At 46.0% G+C, this 26,413-nt stretch overlaps 1 protein-coding gene across 1 annotated transcript in view; it reads left to right on the forward strand.

Annotated features, from left to right (window-relative positions):
• The window catches only part of CDS2 (CDP-diacylglycerol synthase 2), a 49,819-nt gene that overhangs the window by 14,801 nt on the left and 8,605 nt on the right, over positions 1-26,413 (forward strand). Inside the window, exons 2-10 of the mRNA XM_019733760.2 lie at positions 14,282-14,418; positions 15,631-15,727; positions 16,460-16,557; positions 17,843-17,982; positions 19,441-19,499; positions 20,163-20,245; positions 23,814-23,901; positions 24,397-24,465; positions 25,415-25,567. Of these exons, the coding sequence (XP_019589319.1) occupies positions 14,282-14,418; positions 15,631-15,727; positions 16,460-16,557; positions 17,843-17,982; positions 19,441-19,499; positions 20,163-20,245; positions 23,814-23,901; positions 24,397-24,465; positions 25,415-25,567 (924 nt within the window). The remainder of the gene's footprint in view (positions 1-14,281; positions 14,419-15,630; positions 15,728-16,459; positions 16,558-17,842; positions 17,983-19,440; positions 19,500-20,162; positions 20,246-23,813; positions 23,902-24,396; positions 24,466-25,414; positions 25,568-26,413) is intronic.

The raw sequence follows: 26,413 nt of genomic DNA on the forward strand, positions 1-26,413 counted from the left end.
GCCAAGACCAGTGCCAACACCCCAAGGGTCTTTGGAGAGTTTTTAGGTTAGGGAGAGTCACCTAAAAGCTCAGTGGTGCTCACAAACTCTGAGTATTTACAGTCTAAATATCCCCCTGCCATAGTTGCTTCTCCACACATTCTTATGGATAAGCACGCTCTGGGCTGCTGGGCTGCTGACTGCTTCTCAATGACAATAGATATAGAATGATGACATCCTGACATTCTTATATCAAAACAATTTTACTTCTAAAACAACTTTTCTTTTTATCTTTGTCATTGTCATAAATAAGTGGATTAAAACAACTTCACTTAAGTCATAAACCAGTGTATTTGAAATCATATGAAACCTACCATGTTTCCCCGAAAATAAGACCTAACCAGAAAATAAGCCCTCGATGATTTTTCAGGATGACATCCCCTGAACAGAAGCCATAATGTGTCTTTTGGAACAAAAATTAATATAAGACCCGGTCTTATTTTCGGGGATACATGGAATATACAACAGGATTGGCACAGAGGAGTGAGGGGCTTAGATATATTCATTTTGTACTTTCTTCAATTATGGAAGCAATACTTGTTTTGTGGAAAATGTGGAGGTGACATGAAAGTATAAAAAATTTATCTTAATTTCACTACCCGGAATATAACTGTTGTTAACATTGTCATCATATTCCACTAAATCTTATTCCCAAAGTTTTAAAATGCATTTTGGTATTCCTCCCTATCTTTGTTAAATAGATCATGGCAGAATCTTTTTTTGTTGGACATATAGTTTGTTTCTTCTTATAAATAATGCTAATGAACATCCTCACATAATGTGTTTCTCTACATATTTACTTAGAGCATTTTCTCAACATGGAATGACTAGATCAGAGAAGATGTGAACCATCTTCTTAATGTGTATTTCCAAATGGCCTTTCAGAAAGGTGGTACTAATTTACGTTTCCATGAGTACCCTCCAAGTGTACTGGTGTTCTCCAGGCCCAGTCCACAGTGAATATGCTTTTCATCTACTCATTCAGTCTGATGTGAGAAAAATGGTTTCTCATGACCGTTTTATTTTTTATGTCATTGATTATTAGTGAGGTTAAATAAGTACACAGGTTATCTGTATTTGGCAAATTGTCTTTCTCTTTTGCTAGTCTATTGGCATGTTCACAATTTTCTTACTGAGTTTTAAGAGGCTTTTGTTGTTTTTTAATGGTTAAAGAAGTTGAGAGGTCTAAACTATGGTATTGTTCTGAAAGGATTTTTTTAAATGATTATTCATTTTTCACAGACACGTCACTGTGATAGCCTAGAGGGGACTTGGGGCCTGGGGGCTGCTCAGCAGGGCTGTGATGTTATTACAGGGCCTGTCCATGCAGTGACCAGCTGGCCACTCGCGTACATTTCTAGAAGAGGGCTGGCTGGGTTATCAGAAGTATTGGCTCCTATTTATAGGGATGAGGGAAAGGACCTGAAATTCAAGTTAGAATTTGAACTCAGCTGCGCTGATTCTGTGTTCGTGCTCTTTGCCATAGCCATTCCGCCTTCCTGGCCTCCTGGTCTCCCAGTCATTTCTTCTGTGGTTTGGCCAAAGAGCCCTTAACACAGAAGGAACTGTGAGCATCTCGGGGTTAGCCAGCAGGGCCCCGGGGGGTGGGAGAGCCCTTGCCTCATTCTGCACCCGTTCTGGAGACAAGAGGTGGTGACAGGGGCCTCTGAGTTCCTTGGGGCTGCAAGCTGGCAGAAGGGACATCTCAGCGCAGGCCCTGCAGTCTGCCGCGGTGTGAGGCCTGCGAGGCCCAGCTCAGCCCCAGCTCCTCTGTGGAACCCTCTCGACTCCTGCCGCCCGCCACACATTCTTCATCTCCCTCCCTTCTCCAGGTTCTGGGGAAATCGACTGTCCAAATCCTGGTTAGGTCCTGTCTCTTGCTGTTTCCTCAGCAGGTGCAGTCTCTGGAGTCAGGCTCCTTATCTTGGATTTCTGTAGCTTCTGTGTAATTCCGTACAGGCGTGTTGATCCATCCTGGGGGTTCCTGGCAGAGTGGCAAAACTGACTGTCCCAGGGGCACACAGTAGGCAGATCTCACAGGCACAGCTCTCTTGCTTACTTGGCCGGAGACTCCTGGCCTCTTTCAGTCTTGGCTGTTCCCAGCACGTGAGGTTGTCAGGAGATTGAGTGGTGCTAAGTCATCTGTGAAGATTGGCAACTGGGGGAGCATGAGAACCAGGCCTCTCTGGTTTCAGGAAGAATTTGTTGAGCAGAGTTGTGACCAGAGTTGAGGAGCAAAGAGAAAATATTGGCATGTCAGTGTTTATTTTTAGTATTGAAGTACCATGCTACATTAACATATGATGTGCTTAGACTCAGTCCCAATATTTTGTTTAAAAGTGTTTAGACTGTATGAAATTAACGACAGTAAAACTAAGTGAATCAGATGCACAAATTTTGGACACACTACAGAATGTCAAGTAGAAACTTAAATTCATAAAAATTTAAATGCTAAACATAAAAATTACTATTCCTATGTAGATTTGTAGATAAGTAAAATTTAAATTTTATTCAAAATTAAAACTTACTGAAATGTCCTAAATAAATTACATTTACTGAATTCAAAATTAAAACTTACTGAAATTTAAAATGTAAATATACATCAATAGTGACCTTGATTTCAGCACATTTTTGTTTAACTTACTCCCTGTGCTAAAAATTAACTCCGGGAGTAGGGGAGTGACAAGACCACTGAACTGCAACTCTTTCCTTTCAGTCTTTCATCTCCAAATCCCACCTGTTTGATAACTTTGAGGGAAAACATTTTTTTTGTGTGTGGTGGGGAGCACAGACTATAGTAGCTTTATAATTGCTCATGTGCTGTGGTTTTGGGTTTAAAGACAGCGTTTCTGGTTTGTGTTAGTGTTCTTTAGTTACATCACTAGGTTTGAAATCAGTTTCATCATTTAGTTTCATCATTAGTTTCTTTGGACTGGAGTAAGAATTAGTTTTCAGGCAGAAGTTTTGCTTTATTGGTTGATTTTTTTTTTCCCTCCTCCTGAGGATTATGGAATGAAAAAAGGCTTCTAAATGAGGAAACTAGGTGTGGGTAAGTCTCAAATATAAATAGAATAATGGGAGAAGCACGTCATTTCGAATGCCTTTTGTGCCACACAGGCGCTATGTTTTTATGTTCTAGTTTTTCGTCTGTAAACGGTCAATAATGCCATGTCTCCGCCTTATTCCTGCCGTCTCCCCCCCACCCAACATTTGTATGGTGACTTAGTTTACAACATATTTCTCTGCATTGCCTCAGGCCTTTCAGGCTTTTTTGGTGCACAGGAATAAATGCATTTTACACTGTGTCCCAATACAAGGTTGTATGTATAAATTACTTTGAAACAAAAGTTTCATGAAGCAGTACTTTTACTATCTATGATACATTCAAAAGTTTTCTGTTTTGATTCTTATTCTACCTATTATGTAAACTTTTATTGAAGTGTTACACTTTTATTGAAGTATAACAGAAATGTGTCTATGTCATAATTATACAGTGGGATGTTTCATAAAGTAAGCACATCTCTGCAGCCTGCCCCCAGATTAGACAAAGCATTACCAGTACCTGGGAAGGCTCCCCTGTCATCTCTTCTAATCACTTCCTTCTCTCAGAGGTATCCCCTAACCTGACTTCTGGCACCATGTTTTATTTTAGTTTTTGCCGGTTGTGATCCACTGAAGTGATTTCAAGACCCAGTAGGTCTCGACCCACAGCTTGAACAACAGCCTTACTTTATCTCCCCAATACCCTTGAGATGGGAATTGTTTCTGTTTTATAGATGGAAAAGCCAAGGTCCAGAGGTGACATGGTTTCTTAAACGATCACACAGCTAGTAATGGTTTCCCCTTTCCCCATGCTTTTGGGACACTGTTCTCCCAGAGATAAAGTGACTTGCTTTTTTGGAAAGTCAGTGGCAGCCTTTTTGGTTTTATGTCTAGTTTTTTACTCCCTCTTGTGTTGACAGGATTGATACTCATTATTAAAGTAGCTTTAGCGAATTTCAATAAGACCATTCTTAAGTACCGAGAATATTTTTTGTTTGTGTTTTGTGAACATGAGTTGTGTACATCTGCTCATTGCTCTGGAGGTTGTATGGTTTGGAGGCTTTCATGGCATTCATCCTCTTCACCCCCTGCCCCCACCCCCAATTAAACTGCAGTGGCATAGATGGCAGGCAGGCATGACAGGTGGCCTGGACTGGGTGTGCACAGCTCCCCTCCCTCGTTGTGCAGCACGGTGCTGTGCTACTTGCATCTTCTTCCCAACCTGTAGAAGCCTCTGGATAGATTTCTCCCCCCCCACGTCCCCCTCAGGCTCCAGAACACCCGCCTGCAGGGCGTAAGTGCTCAGCTGGCTCACCGTCCTCAAGCCTTTCTGGTTGTGAGGTCATTGCTCCCAGCCAGAATGCTCAGGGTAAATGCTGTGAGAACCACTGGGGCTGACGTCCCATGGTCTCTGCCCAGGGTCCCTGATTGGGCACTGGGCCCGAGGACAGTCTCAGGCTGTGAACTTATGGCCCGTTCTGGCTCTGTCCATTCTTAGCTGAGGCCTCGTTCTAAGAGCCTCGGCCTGCTGAGCTCTTCCTTGACAGGGTTCTCTGGGAGAGAGACAGATGGGAAACGCTCTCACGGCAGGTATGCCAGTGTCTTGATAGTAAAGGAGGATAAACTCCAAGATTCCAACCTGAGCACTAACGCACAGGGTCTGTATTACTGGGCCAGACAGCCTCCTTAGTCATTAGCTCCTGCACAGGATGAAAAGCAGTGGAGATTCAAGATGTTAACAAGACAACAGGTACAAAATGCATCACTTATACTAAGGCCCACATCACCAAACTGAGACTTGACTTAGAATTTGTGCTCTCCCAGAAGCAAAGTCTTAAGTCAGTCAGGAATCACTTGATCAGCAATACTGTGTTTCCCCGAAAATAAGACCTAGCCGGACCATCAGTTCTAATGCGTCTTTTGGAGCAAAAATTAATGTAAGATCTGGTCTTATGTTATACTGTATTATATTATATTATACCGGGTCTTATATTAAAATAATACCGGGTCTTATATTAATTTTTGCTCCAAAAGACACATTAGAGCTGATGGTCCGGCTAGGTCTTATTTTCGGGGAAACACGGTAATTAGGTGGTTTGCCCGATAGATCCCGCCATCCCCTAAGGGAAAGTGACCTTGTGATAACCAGAGTAACTTAGTGATTCTTTTTTTTGCCTGATATTAATATAACATATTTGTACCCCTCTGTTCTACCGATTAAAGTCTTTCATTTTGTACAGCTCCTCGGTGCTTCTTTCTGTCTGCTAGATTAGATGCTGCCTGATTCATAAATCATTTCGTAAAGCCAATAAGATCTTTAAAATGTACTCATCTGAATTTTGTTTGTTTGTTTTCTCCCTCCTTCTTCCACCTCCCCCCACACTCCAGTTCAAGCCATTGTTTCTCAGTCTAGTTGTGTAGGACACAGCTCCCTGGCCCGTGGTGGTATTAGGAGCCTTGCGCTTCCCCTGGCTGAGGCAGTTGGTGGCCGGTTGGTTCACGGCAGCTCTCACCGGCTGCCGGCTGCTCATGGCAGCACACGGTAGCCCACAGCAGCACACACAGCAGCCCACGGCCACTCACGCTGGCTGCTGGTCACTCACGCCGGCACACGGCAGCTGGGGTCAGCTCACATCAGCTCACGCCAACCTCCAGCTGCTCACAGCAGCCCAGCTCCAGGGAGAGCTGTTGTTCACAATCTAGCTGTAGGGGGCACAGCTAACGGGCCTATGTGGGAATCGCACCAGCGACCTTGGAGATAGGAGCAGGCATTAGTAGAACGGCGCTCCAACCACCTGAGCCACTGGTTGTCCCCCTGAATTTTGTTTTTTTAACAAAGGAAATGTAGGACAGTATCCTGTTAAAGTGTCCTTGTTGCAGAGCTGCACAATAATCTTTGGATAGAAGATTTGCTACCCCAGACATTTAAAAGAAGGCTATTTTTCATTGATGAAGCAGCTGAGTTCGGCTTTGTAGAAATTTTACTATGAATTAGCAGATTTTTCTTTATTACCCCACAACTGAGTTGTTATAGTTTATTCCGTTCATTGACCTCAATCCTCCACTGAGATGGAGTTGGGTAGAGCCTGTTCACAGTGTGAAGTTTGAGTGGCTGTTACTGTTGCATTTGTTACTAAGTAAGTGAGTAATTTCTCTTTTGGTCTGTGCATCTGGCTGTTTTTGCTTGGATAGAAACCACCTTGGCAGGGAACTCAGCTTGTAGGAGCCCAAGCTGCAGGAGGCAATGCATAGGCACACCTTGCTTTATTGTGGTACTATATTGCGGTGGTTTGGGCCCAAATCTGCACTGTCTCTGAGGTATGCCTGTATTTCCTTTTTGCAAGAACGCTGGGGGTGAGGGGGTGACGGGGAAAGCAGTCAGCAGCTCTTGAGATATTGGAGATCTTCTTTCCATTCTTTTACCCACCTCTATTCTGCATGTTTGATGGCTCATCCTTACGGCTTTCTTAAGACTTTCACATTCCTTCCACTTACGGAACCTACAAATCTGTGTAAACATGGTAAGGTGGATATTTTGTGCAAAGTGGCTGGCTATTGTGTGATAGTTATGCCTACAATTTTAATCTAAGTGGAGGCTCCAAAGTGGAGCATTCCTTAGTTATTCCTTAACCTGGCATCTTCTCTCCCTTTCCTCCCTTTGTGAAGAAACATTTATTGAGGACCTCCTATGTGCCAGGCAGTGGTGTAGGCCATGGGGACATAGCAGTGAAAAGTAAAAGTCCCTCCCTCTTGGAGTTTATGTTCCAGTGGGGGAGACGGACAAACGCGTCGTGTAATAATTTTAGGTAATAGTGATGGTAGGAAGAAGAACACAGGTGTTTCTTAGTATGAGTGCAGCGTGAAGTGTTAGCGTGAAGGGGCCTTGCTGTGTGCAGTCTGATCGGCTCCAAGGACAGAGGTGTTCTGACTGCCTGGAGCATCTCCCATTATTCAAGGGAAAAGAGTGGCAATGTGCACAGACCTATGCATTTTGTAGGGTAGGACTGAACCATTTAGGGCTCTAAAAGGTTTCACTATGCCTCCTTCCTCATTATTCCTGGCAACACATTAGTTGCTGTCTGGAAATGCGGCTCATCACCACCTTGGGTTTTATGGGTGCCCCCTGGGGGCTGCCCTCCCCTCAATCATTTTTACCTTTGGGAAGGGCTGAAATCAGAGGCTTTTAGTCATTAGTCGCATTTGTGTAACTGTAGCTCAGGGGTTGTCTTCCGCTGGCTAATTCTGGCACTCATTGTTCCAGGCCTCGTAGATAAAGTTAATGAATTTCATTAAAACTCAGTGAGTTTGGTAGAACACTCAGCTTTTTTACCAGATTCAAGGCAAGGATTCAAGGTAAACAAAGATGAATAAGGCAGTCCTTACATTTAATGAGTTTGAAGCCTAAATTAGATTATGGAAAGTGCCTTATTGTCTGGAAGTGAAATGGTTCATAGCCAGAGTTAGGTTTTAAAAAGCCAGATCTGCCACACACGTCATTTCCTGTCCTTTTTCTGGAGCTTTTTGATGTAGAGTGCAGTTATCTGTGGAGGTACTTGAAGTGCAGCAGTCCATCTGGGGTAGCTGAGCGCATTTTCTGTAGATCACATTATTGGTATGAGCCTGTTGGAGGACCATCACCTGGGGATGAGTCTAAATAGGAGCAGATTCGGGCTCCTCCTATTTGATGCTTTGTTCTGACAATGGAGCTTGTCAAGTGGAGCTAGCATTAGAAAAAGCTAGAAATAGTTTCTTTGCTCTTCCTAACACCACACACACACACACACACACACACACACACACACACACACTCTCATATACCTATACGTACTTGGCTTTTTCAGTGAGAGGGACACATAGGTCCCTGACACTCTTACTAAGGATGAACCTGCCTCTGGTAATTTCTCTCCCTGGGACATGCCTGTAAGTGGGCGTGAATTGCCCTGGCAGCTGCCACAAGGCTTAAGATGCAAGCAGATATTTAGCAGAAAGGTTAGGCTCTGCCTGATGACTTTCCTCCAGGAAGAGGTTTGTAATTTGCATTTAAAGCAATGCAACCACCCCACCCCCCAAACAGTTTGTATAAGTTACAGCCACTCAGTAAATGAAACTTACAAATTTGAATGCCATGCCTGTGCAACGGACAGAGTTGTTGGCAGCATCAGCAGCCCGGGCATTGGGTAGAGCCAGTCCTCGGGTAGCGTTGTTTTGTTCAGCCTGGTTTCCTCATGACGGTAATGAGATGCTGTAGGAACTTCACTCTTGTTTATATCAAGTAGCCTGTGGTAACATTGGTTTCGTTATGTGTCACTTCACTGCAGTTCCAAGAACCTATCGATGACGTTAAATGAGGACTTACTGTACTACCTTTTAATGAAGTTGCCTTGAAAAAGAAGAAAAAGCCTAGTGGGTGATACCACTTATTTTCTTTCCCTACTTTTTAGCTCCCTTTAGGCAAACAGGAGCAGACTATCAATATGTTTTCCTTATCAAGGTAGACTACTGAGTTGGCAACTGGTAAAGAAACGGGGTATGGAGTGGGGTCAGTCCCATCTGCCTGCAGCCGCTTGACACAATGCCCAGGGCTCCTGTCCAGCCCGGCCACAGCCACGCTTTTTTGGTCAAGCTCTGACCATGGCCACTTGTGGGTGTCACTGTGGAGTCTTGAGAAATATTGAGGTTGGAGTGTGGGCCCCTGAGACCAACTGGTGACGAAAAGGGAGCCTGAAAGGGACACTGCCCAGCAAGCTTTTGTGAGCCCAAGGCCTTCAGCAGAGCCTGAGAATTGGGAGGGCTGGGAAGAGGTAGGGTTTCCACCTCGAGAATGACAGTAAAAATGAGTTCTCCAAACGCTTGCTTTTCCGGACTGAGCCAGGCCGCTCCCCAGGCCAGGAAAAGCCAGACCTTGACCCCAAGGAACTTCCCCTCCCTCCCCCTGTTGCCTCTGGCCCTCCCTGGCTGCCTTCTCTTGCCTCTGTTGAAGGAAGGCTTCTGTGCTGTTGTAAAAGCCAGGTCGGTGCTGGTGTTGGCTTCTGGGCAGCCGTGGCGGGGCGAGGGGTCCTGGAAGGTGGTGGTGGGGCCTTTGGAGCATGAGTTTCTCCTGAGCCTTGGTACCCCGGAGATTCCGTGTCACCCTCAGTCCTTCTGCCTTTTCTCTGAAGGGTCTAAGTGAGCCAAAAGGAAGGAGGCCTCTGAGAAAGCTTTTTTCCTTCCATTTAAACCACTACTTTTGCTTCCTGTTTACACCAACACCACAACCCCCTTGGGAAATGGCTAAAGGAGTGAAGGAGGATGGGTGATGATTGAGACAGAATCTGAGAGACAGGGTCTACTCCACTTGGCTTCTGATCTGGGCCCTTGGGTTGAAAAGGAGGGAAGAAGGGAGGGGATGCCTGGGAGCTGTGCTGAGACAACTTGATGCAGCCGCTCCCTGCTGTCCTGTGCTGGTCCCAGGGCGACTGAGCTGGGTCCTCAGACCCACTGCACAGCGGGGAGCGGGGCGGGAATGGGTACTGGCCTGGTCCTGCTGCGAGGGCCACCGTGGAGGCTGCTGCATGGGTCCTGGCATGGGAGCTGTAAATCAGAGTGGGTGCCGTCATACTCAGTGCAGTCTGGACACTCTGGTCCATGGTAGGTCAAGTAGGATTTCTTGTCTCAGTAGTTCAACAAATCTTTGGGTACCTGCTATGTTCCAGATGCTGCTCAGTGCAATGGGAAACAAGGCACCTATGGCTGCTGACACACCACCGTGTCTGACATTATGTGATGTTTTTACCCTGTGCCCCAGATTGCACAAATTTCCTAAGTTATATACATGTACCGATCGGCCCATTATAAAGCACACACAGGAAAGAAAATACAAACGAGATAAACAGAAATAAGTTCTAACGTTTCTTTCTACACTTCAGTGGTTTGCGTTGCGCATGTCCCCCTTCAGAGAGCAGTAATCCGTGCTGCCGCTTTTGCGCTTCAGGCCTCCGCCACTATGGTAGCTCTGGGAAGCAGATCAGTTTTGAGTTGGGGCTGCCAGTTGGATGAATGGAAGGTGTGAAAGAGGAGGCAAGGCCGGCAGATGGTGGAGCTCACATAATTGGTTAGCACATGGGCCCCAGCAAGGTCTGATGGCTGCCAGGCTTTCCTTGCTCCTTCGGGGGTGCCCGGGGTGCCTGGGTGAGTGTTGAAGGTTCTTGTGCTCTTGTCCCGTGCTCCGTGCTGGCGCTGCAGCCGCTGAGGGATGGGGGGGTGTCTCTTCAGTCCCTGTATAGTGTCCATAGACTTTCATGGATGTTGCATTTGATCATCCCCACAACTGTCTGAGAGGAGGGCTCCTTTCTCCACCGGGAAGACCGGAGAATGGAGGCCTGTGCTGGGTGCAGTGAGCATTAGAGCGGGCCCTGGGCCCTGCTCTCCCTGATTGGCTGCTGCCTCCTGCAGACAGCCTTCCTTCCCACCTGCCTGTCTTGCCTTCCCCCTGGAGGAGCAAACCAGGGAACATGCTCAGCTCCTCTGACGCTTGGTCCAGCCTGTGACAGATTTTTTCTGGGCAGGGACTTGGGCCCCAGGTCCCTGGAGCCTCCCGGGCCCACTCTGGAAGCTGCACCAGCACTCGGAGTCCTTTGCTCAGGCATAAGCGGCCCATGTGCAAGGCCCAAGTGCAAGGCCTAAGTGCAAGGCCTGTGCCCATGAGGTCGGGAGGAGCTGGAACCCTGTAGGCCTCCAGGTTCTCTTAAGTTTTTGTTTCCTTGGCCTGCTGTGCTGTGACACCTGGTGGTGGTGGTTGGGGGCAGGGTCAGGAGCCTATAGTGCAGTCTGATTTGCTTCCTCCCTGTCCATGAGTTCCTGGGCTGTGCCCTTCCCTTGAGCAGGGATTTGCGCTTCCATCAGCGGGAGAATGGTTGTCTGTGTAGGTGTTGGTCTCCTGCTCAGAGGGAGTTTCCATCTAAGGGCTGTGGGGACGCTTTTTCAGTGATCTGGGGTGAGGCCCACGACCCTGCTTGTAGGCAGATAAAACCTAGGAAGTTAATCTCCTTCAGGCTTGTGCCTTCAGGGCATTTACTTAATTTCCTAGTAGTTGTTCATCCCAGGCCCCCTGACCTCTTGGAAATAACAGCAGTCACAGTAGCTTTGTATCAGTTCTCTGTCTCCTGCTGCTTTCTGCCTCAGGAGACCTGTCTGCATTTCACCCATCCTGGCTCAGAAGGAGAGGAGTCACAAATGGCGGTGCTGCAGGAAACAGTGCTGGGCTAATGTGCATAAAAAGGGCCTGGAAGGTCCAGGGTGCTCAGCACAGAGCCAGAGCTCCCTGCCCCTCCCATGCAGGGGCTTTGCCTCGCTCCTTCCTGCCCTCCCTCGCCTTGGGAACCGGCAGCCTTTGTGAGTCTCCTTGACAACAGGATGGATAAGTTAAAAATAACCTTCTGTGTGTGTGTGTTTGTGCACGCATGCACACAGGCACGTGGCCTCGCCTGCTGTGTTCAAGCTCAGTCCCTGTGGCGTCTAGATACTCCCGAGAGCATCTGCCGGGAGGCCTCTGTGGTGCCAGGTCCTTGTGTGTCGAAGGCCCTTGGTTTAGGGGTCAGATCTAGATAATCACGCAGCAGCATCCTTACCTCCCAGTCCAGATGGTTGCCGGTGGGTGTGGGTGTTAGTGTTAACAACGTGAAGGCTGGAAAGCTGTTCGGAATGCCTCAGTCGTCCTGCAGGCTCACCGGAGAGGGATGGTTCTGGAGGCCTTGCTGGGTTTCAGAACTTTTCGGGGTGGTAGAATGGGACACCGCCCTGGGTGGGAGTTTGGTTGTATCTCTTCAGTGACCCCCCACAGGTAAGGAGGGCCCTTTCTGGGCCCCTTTTATAAGGTGAGGACACTGATGTCACTTACGTGACTTGTCTAGAGCCACCTGGTTCAGTTGTGGCAAAGAGCAGCAACTCCATCATCAGAAGCTGTAGCTCTTTCCCTCAGGTCCTATAGGTCCTTTACCAAAGCCAGCTAGCTGTCCCTTTTGTATCAGCAGTTTCGTGCTACTTAGGCCTTCTGTTTTGCGGTGTCATCACTGTTGTAATTTAATTTAGAAATAGCTGTTTCCACAAGGGCAGGAGCTTGATATCTCTTTACCATCCCTGGAATTAACTCCTGGCTCCCTCCCGCCATTCTTCCATCCATTAGTATTTTGCCGTGTGCCAGGCTTTGGGATGTCATGAGAACAAGGTGTCTTGGGTCCCGTCTTTAGGGAGCAATAGACAATTACAAACATCTCCCTCTAAGTCCCCATTGTGGCCAGTGCCCAGAGAGAGGAGTCTGAGTGTTAGAGGGAACGAATGACTCGGATGGGAGTGGGGTTAGAGGTGGCTGGGAGGACATATCAGTGACACAAAGTGCTTAAATCTGGAATGTATAAAAAAAAAATCTTACAAATCAATAAAAAGGAAGGCAGAAAACTCAGTAGAAAACTGGCAGTGACTTGACAGACATTTCACAAAAGGTAACCAAAGGGCCAATAAACATGAAATGGTGCTCAACTTCATATAAGGGAAATTCAAATTGTTAGTTCAACTTAAAAAAACATGTAATTGTTTCTGTGTTTGCACATGTACCTAACAAAATCTTTGAAGATGCGGTGAAACATCCTTTTGCCATTTCTAGTTTACTTTGTTTTGAATTTTTTTTTTTTAAGAATTTTTTATTGGGGAAGGGGAACAGGACTTTATTGGGGAACAGTGTGTATTTCCAGGACTTTTTCCAAGTCAAGTTGTTGCCCTTTCAAGCTTAGCTGTGGAGGGCGCAGCTCAGCTCTAGGTCCAGTTGCTGTTGTTAGTTGCCGTTGTTAGTCCAACCCACAACCTTGTGGTTGAGAGCCCACTGGCCCATGTGGGAATCGAACCGGCAGCCTTTGGAGTTAGGAGCATGGAGCTCTAATCGCCTGAGCCACTGGGCCGGCCCCGTTTTGAATTTCTTACTGAACAATAAAATGCATTCCAAGATGCTTAAATAAAAGAAGACCTACATTCATAGGAGATTTGGGGCCAGCCATTGAGCTTCTCAGAGCCCCTGTTTCTTCATTTGTAAATATGGATCTTCCTCTGTTCCTTCCCTTCCTCCCAGAACTGCTCTGAGGTTCACAGATAGGAGAAATGCTCTAAAAACTGTCAAGGTGATACGGTAGATGACAGAAAGGAGGGAGGGAGGGAGGGAAGAAAGAAAGAAAGAATGAAAGAAAGAAAGGAGAAGTTTAGTCCTGGTTTAGAAAGCCCTTTGCTGCAGTTCCTACCTGGGTCGAGACCCCTGGCAGCCGCCCAGCAGGACTCCAGGGTCACACATACCTGTAAATCAAAGAGATACGTTGTTAGAGGAAGGGGGGCACGTCCTGTTTGTCAGGATCACCAGTACTTTACTAGCCCAACAGGATTCCAGGTTTACACATACCTCTAAATCACAGAGAGCCAGAGAAGACTAGGCACCTCGCGGGAGAAAGAGATAAGGGAAGGGAGAGGGGGAGGCGATCCTACTCATAGGAATAAAAGCCTTTATATGATATAAGGCAAAGCTGCTTCCTTCCTTTGGGTCAGCCCACGCCATGTTATTCCATTTTACTAATAAATTTCTGGGCTGTTTTATTCTGCACAAAATTCTGTCTCTTAATTGAATTCTTTCCTTCAACAAGAGAAGAGCCGAGGTTCAATGTCATTTCCCAGTAATACAATAAAGGGCTATACAAATACTAATTAGTATTGTTACTGTCTAATTCTAAGTGATTTCATTTCTCCTCAACCTCTTCACGCAGCCACTACCCTAAATTCCCCTAAGAAATAAAAGCTCTTGAGTAGTAGGATCAGGAATGAGGCCTGGATGAAGTCCAGTCACAGTCCCCTTTTGCATTCTGTGGATACAAAAAGAGGCGCTTTGTCCCTCTGTGGACTGTCCCTTCCACCACTCCCCTCTAAGGCAGGGGGCTTGAGCAGACCTGGCTGTTTCTAATCCTTCCTCCCACAGGTGCCTGCCTCTCCTGCAGCAGAGAGCCGGCCACCTTGGCACATGTCAGAACAGTGTCGGGACGCTGTGAGTCCCATCTGTTGTGTCACCTGACTCTGCCAGGTCCTCAGGCCGTGTTCCAGTCTTTTCCCACAGATCTCCTGTGACAGGTGTGTACTTCTCAGTATCCTACTCAGCATTTTTCACCTTTTCCTCTTCTGTTTTTCTGCCGTGTAGGAGTCAGAGCCAGATACAAAGGTAGATGGAGAGACTGCATCGGACAGTGAGAGCCGAGCAGAAGCTGCTCCTCTCGTAACCTCTGCAGACGATACCCCGGAGGTCCTCAACAGGGCCCTTTCCAACTTGTCTTCAAGGTAACTGGGCTTACTGGTGCAGGTGCTTTTGGGGGCCTTGCTCTGTGTCCAAGCGCCCTGGGAGACCCAGGGCCCTCAGAGAGCCCTGGCAAGGTGTGTGGGGCAGGCCCACTGGCATTGGCGACCGTCCCCCTTGCCTCCGCCCAGGGCTCCACTGAGTGTCATCTAGGCTTAATAGCCACTGCGAAAACAGCCTGGAAGGGTCTGGCCCTTGAAGGGTGCTCTGGGCTGGGCTGGGCGAGGCCATCCAAGGAGGAGGAAAGCGTGGACAGAGGTGGTGGTGGGCAAGACTGACAGCACGTGACGACAAATGGTCCTTAGGGTTTGTGACTGGTGGGTGGGCTGCTTTTCACAGAGGAGCCCAAGCTTCCAGTTCAACATTTAGTTTTCTCTCGCTCACACACCTCCGTTGTGGACATTTTAAAATTATCCCAGAAGAATCGAGAAATATTTCTACTTGGGTGAATCCAGGGTTAAAATTCTGTTCGTGAGACTCTGTTCGCTGTACACCAGCTATGTGGGTAGATTAAAAATACAAACTGTAAGACCCCAAAACATTTTCTAAAAGCGTTCCTATGTGTGGTGGCTCCCACACACGTGTCCCTTTGAAAGGTTGTGTTGTGTAGGAAGGGCTTGGGTTCTGGAGCCAGACTCCCAGGACCCGCATCCCAGCTTCCACTTCACAGCTGTACGGCCTGTCCATTTCCTCATCTGGAAAAGCTGGTAACTAGTATTGAGAGTTGAATGAATTAATGTAAATACGTAAAGTCCTTATAAAAGTGTCAGGTGCATATTTGTGATAGGTATTATTATCATTCTGTCATATTATCACCATAACGATGCAGGGGCAGGGCAATTAGGATTCCACTGCCTGGAAAATGTTTATAGTTTTTTCTTCAGATAGAGACAGCCATAGAAGCCATCCAAGCAGATACAGAAGTAGAGGGCACTACATTTCCAGTGGGATTTTTGCCCGATTCCTTCGTTAAGATACAAGCTGGGTGTATTTTGCTGTAGGCCTTGGAACACCCTCTGAGTTTGGTGTGGCTGAGGCCATGGCTCTCATGGCTCTACTCCTGCCAGCGTGTGGCTATTGCATCTGTCAGGGTGAAGGAGGCGCTTCTGGAAAGCACTGACCTCCGGCCCTGTCCTCCAAGGAAGAGCCACTCTGGGCTTTTAACGTGTTTTCTCCTTCCCTCCTCTCTAACTTAGATGGAAGAACTGGTGGGTGAGAGGCATCCTGACTTTGGCCATGATTGCATTTTTCTTCGTCATCATTTACCTGGGACCAATGGTTTTAATGATAATTGTAAGTGCCATTTGCGTGCTATTTGCTGCCTTCAGTTTTTCCTGCAGGGTCACTCGTCTGAAGTGCTACGTGTTGGGTTGGTTCTGGGTATCATTTGGGGTCCAGGCTCTTCAGAACATGCCTGTTTTAGAATATCTGTGACTTCTCACCTTTCACAGCCAACTGGAGGGATGTTAGCATGGGCCATTTGTATGTGGTTAAAGATCTCTTCATTTTGTGATTTCCACTGATTATGCTGTGACCCCAGCTGTGACTGTGATTCTTGGTTTTGTTTCTTGTTTTCCTGGGTCCTCACTCATAGGCTTCGGCCTTTCATTAAGAAATCATAAACCACAGTGCTTCTCTCTTAGTCTTCTCACTGTCATGGACAGGGTCAGATGACTGACAGCTGACTCTGAGTACAGTAGTTGGGGCTTTTCAAGTATGTCTATTTAAAGGCAAAAGGGGAAGAAATTGATTGAGTCCTGGGAGGTTCTAGAATAAAAAAGTTAACTGAAATTTTAGGAACGTGTATTTATTGTGAGAAATTGGATCTACTCCATGTGACTTAAAGGGCTCCATTCCATGTGGGATGGTATGAGAGAGAAAAGAGGAGGCGAGCCCAATCACTTTTGGACATTTTTCTTAAATACAGTGGTTTTTCTTGAAGTCCCATGACCTGTTAGCTTCTGTTTCCAAAGATTGTAACAACTGGGGAGTTAGCAAGTGTTCTAATTCTTCTGTGTCCTGCAGGTGATGTGTGTTCAGATAAAGTGTTTCCACGAGATTATCACTATTGGCTACAATGTCTACCACTCCTATGACCTGCCCTGGTTCAGGACCCTCAGCTGGTAAGCTCTCAGGCCCAATAGGGACTCTTAACACATTTGGATGATAAAGTGTTTTGTGGTGGATACTTACAGTGGCAGTAGGTGGGAGGGCAGTGATGGCCATGCACTTGGTCATGCAGGGACTCTGGTCCTGCTCCCTGCACAAGAATGCAGGATATGGTGATGCCAAAAACTAACACCCACAGAGCCATAGATAGGGGAGTCACCACTATAGTCTTGCTGACGGCTGGGTTGGGGACACAGGAAGCAGGAGCCACACGATCCGCAATCTGCTGTCCGCTTCTCTGCCAACCAACCAACCAACCAACCAACCAACCAACCCCTTGCTAACTGCAATCTGCGCTTGCTAGCTCAGTCACAGCAGTTATATCAGTGGCCAATGGCTAACTGGTTATAGTTGATGGCCATCTACTACCCAAGCCAGCACCTTCCCACGTGAGGCCGAGAGCTTAGAAACTGCTCTCTGGGACTCTGTCGCCACACACTTGCATAGTGCCTTTAAGACCCGAGTATTTCGTAGGCCAGACTGTGTGGCTGGCCTTTGAGGACTCTTTAGTAGTTGCCAGGAATCTGGAATCTTCCTTAGAAGAAAGCAGACTGGGGAGGCAGATAACAGGTTGGGCAAGGTTTTATGAAGGAAATGGTATTTGAGGGGCAGCTGGATGGCTCAGTTGGTTAGAACACGGTGCTCTTAACAACAAGGTTGCCGGTTCCAACCCCACATAGGCCACTGTGAGTTGTGCCCTCCACAACTAGATTGAAACAACTACTTGACTTGAAGCTGATGGTCCTGGAAAAACACACTTAAAAAAAAGAAAAGAAAAGAAAAGAAAATGGTATTTGAGCAGCGAGTGAAGAAGATGAGTGAAGAGGATGCTCCAGGCAGGGAAAAGACAGGAGCAAAGTGGACGGGTGGCAAAGCGCAGTGAACCATCTTGATGGACACGCAGAGTTTCTGTTGGGAGAGTGGAGATAAGACTGGGAGGCAGGATGAGGCGTGTTTTGGAGCATTGTTTTACGATTTGAGTGGCTTAGGTTAGGTGTGGACTCACTACAAAAGGGCAAAAACTAAATCCCAAGTTTGTGATAAATGGAAGGTGGATGAAAGCTGCCACAAGTTTCTAGATAAACTTCTCACCTATAGTGTCACTAGAGAACAGCGTACCAGTGTACTCAGGATTGGGGGCCTGCTATTTTGGTCTTCTCCTCGGGGTGTTCTGATAGCCTTGCTGTAAAGGACAAGGCCCCTGTGCTCCCTTTGGCAATGACCCGTCTTTATTTACAGGTACTTTCTGCTGTGTGTAAACTACTTCTTCTATGGTGAAACAGTGACGGATTACTTCTTCACGCTGGTCCAGAGAGAGGAGCCTTTGCGGATTCTCAGCAAATACCACCGATTCATTTCCTTTACTCTCTACCTAATAGGTATGCATAGGGGAGCTCATCAGTTCTTGTCTGCTGAGTAGGAATTGGGGAATTTTTTGGTTAATGTAAAGTTTTGATGATGGTTACTCTGCCTGTGCAGAGGTCAGAACTGACGGCTCCGCCTGACAGGAGCTGTAGCAACTCTTGACTAAGAGAAGTGAGACAGAGGGGCTTTGTGGGTGTGGGGGCTGCAGTCTGTGCCATGTGCTGTGTGTCCCAGCCTCTGTTGGAGGACAGCAGAGCACGATCCTGTCATGATTTGCCAGTTGGCAGAGATCCTGCGGTGTGACTGAAAGAAAACCACCCAGGAACTTACGTATAAAAACAAGTGTCCGTCTCTAGGAGAGACTTCTTAGGAGACTAAGGTTGCAGTGTGGTGGGAACTTTACTGATTTAGGTTTGAAGAGACTGTGACTTCAGAGGGGCTGGGAGCTTAAACTGTGGAGTTACTATGAGGATTAAATCAGACACATTAAAACTTGACACACAATACAGAGTTAGGTCGATCTAAACTCAATTCAGACTGTACACTAGTTCTAAGCAGGCTCGTGTTTTTCCTTGTTGCTTCAAAGCTAGTTTGAGGCGCGTGAGAAATCTGTTCTGACCCAAATCTGTTCAACCTGTGTTTGATCAGCTCTGTGAATGACACCTGGCTATTAACATACACAGTCCATTGCCAGGGGGCCTACTGACATTGAGGCCATTCAGAGGGCATGACTCAGACCCTGAAAGCAGCCCCCACGGGGAGCTCAGGGGTGTGTGGGACAGCAGCATGCTGTCTTCTGGGCAGGGCTGCTTTTGAGGGGCCCAGCATACTTCTGGGTAAAAGTCCCCTTCCTTCCTGGAGAAGGGGGCGAGGCTGCAGATGCTTGTTGCCACATATGGGTCAGTGTGTGAGACAGGTCAGGGTGGCCTTGAACCCATACCTGGTGGGTCCGCCCTCCACCTGACCTCTTGGGACAAGGGTCAGCAAACTTTTTCTTAAAGGTCCAGATAATATTTTAGGCTTTGGGGACCCGGGTCTCTGTTGCAACTTCCCAGTTCTGACGTTGTAGCACAAAAGCAACTACAGACAAAATGTAAACAAGTGGGCATAGCTGTGTTCCAGTGCCATTTTATTTATAAAAACAAGCAGCTGGCCTGACTTGTTTGCTGGCCCCTGCTCTAGAGCCGGAACATTCTTATCTGGTGAACAGTGGCCTAACTTGAGTGTAGTCTGCCAGATTTAAAGATAGGCCTTCCTTTGATTGTCTTGAAGGAGTAATTTTGTCCTTCTGACTGCTGTCTGAAGAACTCGTTCCCCCCTCCACCCCCTCCCTGGCTTTGGGATTCTGCACTGGTTACCTGCTACCAGGAAATGAGCCAAAGGACCATGTAACACAGATAAAGGAAATCACTAGGACAAAGATAAATGCAGAATGTGATCGTTTTGCCCTTTCTCCTCCCTCCTCAAACCAGGATTCTGCATGTTTGTGCTGAGTCTGGTCAAGAAGCATTATCGCCTGCAGTTCTACATGGTAAGGGAAGTTTTGTGTGTGTGTGTGTGTGTGTGTGTGTCAGAGAGAGAGACAGAGAGAGAGAGAATTCTTGGCTTAAATGAAGTTTTGCAGAAACTCAACAAGCCTCTCATCCTTTCTGTAGTAAATCAAAACTCCGGAGTGCAGTCTGTTCTGTGTGTATCTAGAACCCAGGGCATGAAGGAAGAGGGCCCGTTTAAATTTGGCAGCTCTTAGACATCCAGCTAGGCCCAATCACTGTTACCCTAAGTGATCTCTCCACAGGACCTGAAGGTGGGCTCCAGGTAGGGCTCAAGGTGAAGCTTTAGGCATCGTCCACAGATACCCTACCAGCTATATCATTCCTTCAACTTGAACACATCCTCTTTCTGAGTGCCCCAAGCACTCAACGAATACTAAGAAAATGAGAAGTACCCAGGTTTGCGGAGCACAGAAGGACTCAGGACCATGTGATCCCAACTTTTGATGGGGACTCTAGCTGGGGGACAAAGTTTCTTCCAGAGGCCTGTTGCATACCTTTTCACTTCTAATAAGACAAGTGCAGAAGCAGATTATAGTTCCTACCTACGCCTCAGCAATTTTCTGTTTTGGTATTTACTGTTATTTGAAGTTCCTTTCAAGGTAAACTGATAGGTAAAGTTGATTCTTTTTCTTCTTTTGCAGTTTGGCTGGACCCATGTAACATTACTGATTGTTGTAACCCAGTCACATCTCATTATCCACAACCTGTTTGAAGGAATGATCTGGTAAGTGAGGGCAGGGTTTCCCCTTTTATTTTGTGAATGTTTCTCATGTAAAAGTGCCTTACCTTCTAAGCCAATGGTTCTCACCTTGAGCTACATCAGAATCCCTTGCCGAGCTCGTTCAACACAGATTGCTGGGCCCCACCCCTGAATTTCTGCTTCAGTGGATCTCGGGGTGGGGGGTGGGGCTGAGAATTTGAATTTCTAGTACATTCCCAGGTGATGCTGATGTTTCTGGTCGGGACCTACACTTTGAGAACCACAGTTCTAAACTAATAGGTATGGGGCTATTTAAAAGAATCAAAGACAATGCAACTGAATGGCCACAAGTCTGAAACCCTAGAGGAAATTTTTATGATTTCCTGGCAAAATGTAAACCACTAAAAGTCATGAAGAACAAAACTTGAATAGATAACAATTATAGAACAGTTTTGAAAATTGCATAAAAATCCACACCTGGATAAAGGATCCGTGATAACAGCTGAGTTTTATCTAACCCTTACTAAAGCTGATAAGCATAGGGAAGGAGAAACAAGAATGATATGCTGATTTATTTTATGATTATAGATAAACCATTTTAAATAAACTTAGCAAATGACATCTGGCAATGTATCCGAAGAATGTATATAGTCATGTACCACTTAATGTTTCGGTCCATGACAGACCACGTATACTATTGTCATGCGGTGTCTCTGGTCCCTCTCCCAGCATAAGAACGTAGGACATGGTGAGACCAAAAGGAACACCCATGGAGCCATAAATAGGGGAGTCATACCACTATATTCTAGCTGCGGCTGGGTTGCAGACACAGGAAGCAGGAGCCACATTATCCGCAATCTGCCGTCCACTTCTCTGTGAACTAACCAACCTCCTTGCTAACAGCAATCCGCTCTTGCTAGCTCAGCCACGGCAGTTACATCAGTGGCCAATGGCTAACTGGTCGCAGCTGATGGCCACCTACTACCCGAACCAGCACCTTTCCATGTGAGGGCGAGAGCCTGGAAACTGCTCCCTGGGACTCTGTCCCCACAACTATGGTCGTCACAATGGAACAGAAAATTCCTATCGCCTGGTGAAGTGGTAGCATGATGCATTACACAGATACTTAGCATTGTGCTGCAATTGCCTACAGTATTTAGTGAAGTAGCATGCTGTACAGATTTGTAGCCTAGGAGCTTTAAGGGAACAGAATTTGTCACCCCCAAATAGCTGTATTTGACATAAGGATTATTTTAGGCTGGTTAATTTTAAGAAACAGCAGACATGGGAGAAGCTCTGAAAACCAAGTAGAAGTTACCCTTTGTAAAAGACATTTACGTTTGTAAGGGTGTCTCCCTGCTATACCTGGAAAGAGAGGCATGATCTTATCTCTACAAACTCCTGTAAATGCAGAAGAGAATGGACTTAAATCTCATAACAATCTTACCCTTATTTACTTTGCTTGTCCTGACAGCCTTCCCTAACTGACTCCTTCTACCCCCAACATCTTTTGTCTTCAGCTGAAGATGGTAGTTAAAGTGGTGGCTTTAGCCATTTTGGCCAGTTACTCAGTTTTCTTGGTATACATGTTATTAAACTTTTGTTTGATTTTCTCCTGTTATCTGTTTTTTATTACAGGGATGTCTTGGCCAAAAACCCAGAAGGGTAGAGGGAAAATTATCTTTCCTCCCCCACAGAGCAATAGGCTATTCCATACAGCCTAGATTGTACCATATAGGTTCGTGCAAGTGCCCTCTGTGATGTTCGCACAAGGACGCAACTGCCTAAGAATGTGTTTCTCAGAATGTATCCCTGTAGTTAAGTGGTGCACGACTGTACTGTTACTTAGTAGATTTTATTCCAGAAATGCAATGGTTTCAACAGGAAATCTATTAGCATTGATAGAAATCAGCAATTGGATAGTCTTAGTAAAGAAATGAAGGTGTATCTTAGTGTATATAAGAGAAATATTAAAGTATTGTGGATAGGACCCCAGACTGCACCTCTGTTTCCAGATCTCAGAATGAGGGTACAGTACTGCCCACCTCCTAAGGAATAAATTAGTAAATACATGTAAAGTGCTTAGAACAGAGACTAGCTCATGTAAATGTTAGACTTATGTATTATTGAAATTAAAGAAATTACAATGCAGTGGGGGGCATAGAGTTTCTTCCCTTCTTTCTGAGTTTTTGTTAGATGTTTCTTTTTTTTTTTTTAATTAAATTTATTGGGGTGACAATTGTTAGTAAAATTACATAGATTTCAGGTGTACAATTCTGTATTACATCATTTATAAATCCCATTGTGTGTTCATCACCCAGAGTCAGTTCTCCTTCCATCACCATATATTTGATCCCCCTTACCTTCATCTCCCACCCCCCACCCAGATGTTTCTTAACAGTAGCACATGCTACGTCCTCATCTTTAGGGCCAGATATGCCACTTGTGTATACAGTGAGTAATATTAAAATCTCTAGTTACTGGTTTTCAGACTCAACTTACAAGACTTAAAATTATAGTTGTAGAATAGAGAGTATGTCCTAGAAGCCTTGACAAAGTAAATGTTATGTGTGGCTGGTGGGGGGGTAGTGGGAGGATACAGAGGCTGTGAATCCCTCCCTTAACCAGAAGTCAGAAAATTTTGCCTATAGTTGATAGGCCAGGAAATCGAGATTTATGTCTAGTGTGTTACACTGTAATAGAGGAAATAAAAAATAAAAAGTGATTGTCAGAGAGTAGAGAGTGAGGAGAGGCAGGTGATGGTACAAGTATGGAAACTGCCCCCTTTTTCATGGTAGGGATGACTAGACCAGCGGGGGAGGTAGAGAGGAAATCGCTGTGTATAGATGGTGATTTTGCCCTCATGGTAGTCCCAGGGAGAGGTAGGGCTCACCTAGAGCTAGTAATAAACAGTTAAAAAAAAGAAAAAGGTAAGTTATGAACTAGACATAAAATACAGAGGGTGCTAAAAATATGTATACACATTTTAAGAGAGGAAAACTGTTTTAAAATTGTAATAATATATACTTATAACAAAAGATGAATACAAGTCACGCTTGACTTCTGCAATTACAAGAGGTGCTCAAAGTGGTTACCATCAGCGTCCAGACACTTCTGATTACAGCGAACTACTGCTTGAGCAACATTGACCAAAGTGTCCACTTGCATACATCTTTTTTGGCACCCCTGGTATATTAGAATTATGGAAGCAACTATTAAAAGAAGGAAAATCAGAAATGATTAAAAATGGCTATTTTGGGGAATGGATAGGGGTAGGAAAACTTTAATCTTTTTCTTTGCTTTACTGTTTATATTATCATGTACATAGATTACTTTATAATCAAAAAAGAACAAGTGACGTTTTATAGTCTGCCACCTTTATTTGTTCAGTAGTCATTCAGTCAATATTTGAATTCCTGCTACGTGCCAGGTATTAAGTGCAGCTTATTTAGTATTTCTTTTTTTAAAGTTTATTTCTTAATGGGTAACAAGTACTTTATAGGTTATTTTGGTACTGGAATTTATGAATGGTATGGACTTTTGAGGTATTATCATCATCTTGGTAGAGTTGATCCTTTGGGTTATTTCCTAGGTTCATTGTCCCCATTTCTTGTGTGATCTGTAATGACATCATGGCCTATATGTTTGGATTCTTCTTTGGTCGGACCCCACTCATCAAGGTAAACGGACTGCTCGCACATAAAATATCACCATAAGGGAAGGGTGGTGCTTTCAATACGAGTAGATCCGCTTGGGAGACAGAGGAGATCTAGCTGGTGTGTATGTCTTCAATGTCATCCTGGAGAAAGGCTGGCACTAAATTAGTTTTAAGAGAAAAGCCAAAGGAAAACATTGACAACTACCCACAGGAAGAAAATAGCTAATAAAGAAAATACTTTTATAGATTGTATAGACACATTTTGGGGTTTTTAATTTGAATCTGAGTGTTGCCATTAATTAGCATACTGTTTATAATATAAATACATGATTTGAATGACCAATTAAAACAGAAGGGAAACTGAGGTGAATCAGGCAGAGAACAAGGAAACCAACCAAGCATAGGGGTATTTGGAAGGGAAGGTGGTTAACAGTGAGGTTTTCAAGCAAGTATTCATTGTTCCCAAAGCCAGAGTTATCAAAATGCCCTTTGCTAAGAACTTGCTCTCTGTCCACAGCTGTCCCCAAAGAAGACCTGGGAAGGCTTCATCGGGGGCTTCTTTGCTACCGTGCTGTTTGGCCTTCTGGTAGGTGGTGGCTGCTGGCCGGGCCAGGGAGTGGACAGAGGCCTCACGCCCAGCTTCAAAGCCTGTCCAGGGCTAGAGAGCATGTCTTCAAAGGCCAAGGACTCTGTCCTACTGAATGGGGACCTTGCCCTGAAGAGGGGCACCAGCGTGCCACACTCCGTAACTCGCACAAGCAGTACCAGCTGTCCCTCATCCACCAGTTTTCAACTGGGGTCTTGGCAGTCGAGGAGCAGGGGCTGTACGCACCTTGTGCTTCTCTCATGCTGAGGGGTGGCACCACTCAGCGGGTGGCGTTCTTGTCCAGGCATTTCATTTTTCAAGGTCAGGGTGATTCACCCCGGAGAGGAAGGGGTAAGGTGAGATATGCCAAGTGAGGAGACATATGCCACTCCCGCCCAGATTTTCTCCTGTGTGTGCCCTGCCCGTAGGTGGACCATCCTCCAGCCCTTTCAAGAGCATCACTCCCTGCTCTGACCCTAGGCCATCTCCCCTTCACAGTGTTGTCCAGCTGTCCTTCACGGCTGACTTCCCTGCCGTATTGCTCTTCCGCCTTCTTTCTCCTGGCTGCCTGCTTCTCACTGTACCATTCCCCTACTGCCTGCCTCCAGTTAGCGCAGTTTAGAGATCCTGAGAAAAACGGACTGTGGCTCCCCCCAAGTGGGGAGAAACTTCTTAGAGTTCTTTGCCCACGTTCCTCAGGTCTTTCCTGGATTCCTGTAGGACCTGGGTGTTTGGGCAAGTATATGTGAGACCTCTGGGCTGTGAGTCCCGTCCCCCTCCCTCCCCAGTTCAGGGAAAGCACATGTGGTGAAACCTAAACCTGGTTGAGTGTATGGCTTACAGTTAGAGGGAGCTAGGCACTGTGAGGGACATGGCCAAACCAGGTGCCTGCTGCCCAGGAAGCATGGCGGAACCTGTCTCCTTTCCTGCCTCTGTTCTTCGTCCTCAGCTGTCCTATGTGATGTCTGGGTACAGATGCTTTGTCTGCCCTGTGGAGTATAACAATGACACCAACAGCTTCACCGTGGACTGTGAGCCTTCGCACCTGTTTCGCCTGCATGAGTACAACCTTCCTGAGGTCATCCAGTCGGCCATTGGCTGGGTATGTGCCACTCCCACGGGGGGAACTAACTTCAGTGGGGTAGTGACTGCAAAGAGAGAGGCCCCTCTCCACCACTGCTTTCCATCCAAAACACTACCTTCCTCTCTCCCCAAAGCTGTAAGCCCCGGGATGAGGGAGAATTGTTCAAGTGAGTGCAGGGGCGGGGCAGGAGGCGACCTTTCCTCCCACTTCAAATCATTAGGACCAGCGCCTCTCAAAGTGTGCTTTGGAGATCCTTTCAGGGGGTCAATGAGGTCACAACTGTTTTCATAATAATACATTATTTGCCTTTTTCATTGTGTTGACATTTGCTGTGATGGTGCAGAAGCAGTGATGGGTAAACCTGCTGGCACCTTAGCTTGAGTGAGGGCAGTGGCACCAAACTAGACTAAGTCATAGGATTTCTCACACAACACCCTCAGGAAAGATTAGCCAGTTCCTTTAAGAGTGGCTTTGGTGAAATAGTAACATTATTAATTTTAGTAAATCTCGACCCTTGGATATACACCTTTCCTAATACTCTTAGTACCAAAATGGAAAGTCTGCATAAAACACTTCTGCTAAATACTGAAGTACTTGCTTACCTAAGGGAAAAGCATGTGGGTACTTGTTTGACTTATGAACTGAACTAGCTGCTTTTTCATAAAAACATAATTTTTACCTGAAAAGAACTGACAAACTATAGTGTCTTAGACTTGGATATTTGACAGATATCTTTCTTGAAAATGGATAAAGCGAGCCTGTTACTTTAACGGAAGCCACTGACTGTAATTGTAACCAATGATACAATATGACTTTCAAGTGAAAAGTAGAATTTTGTAAAGTTTGTGCCTGCTGTTATGAGCT

Source organism: Rhinolophus sinicus, linkage group LG13 (genome assembly GCF_036562045.2).
Source record: "Rhinolophus sinicus isolate RSC01 linkage group LG13, ASM3656204v1, whole genome shotgun sequence".
Taxonomy (NCBI): Eukaryota; Metazoa; Chordata; class Mammalia; order Chiroptera; family Rhinolophidae; genus Rhinolophus; species Rhinolophus sinicus.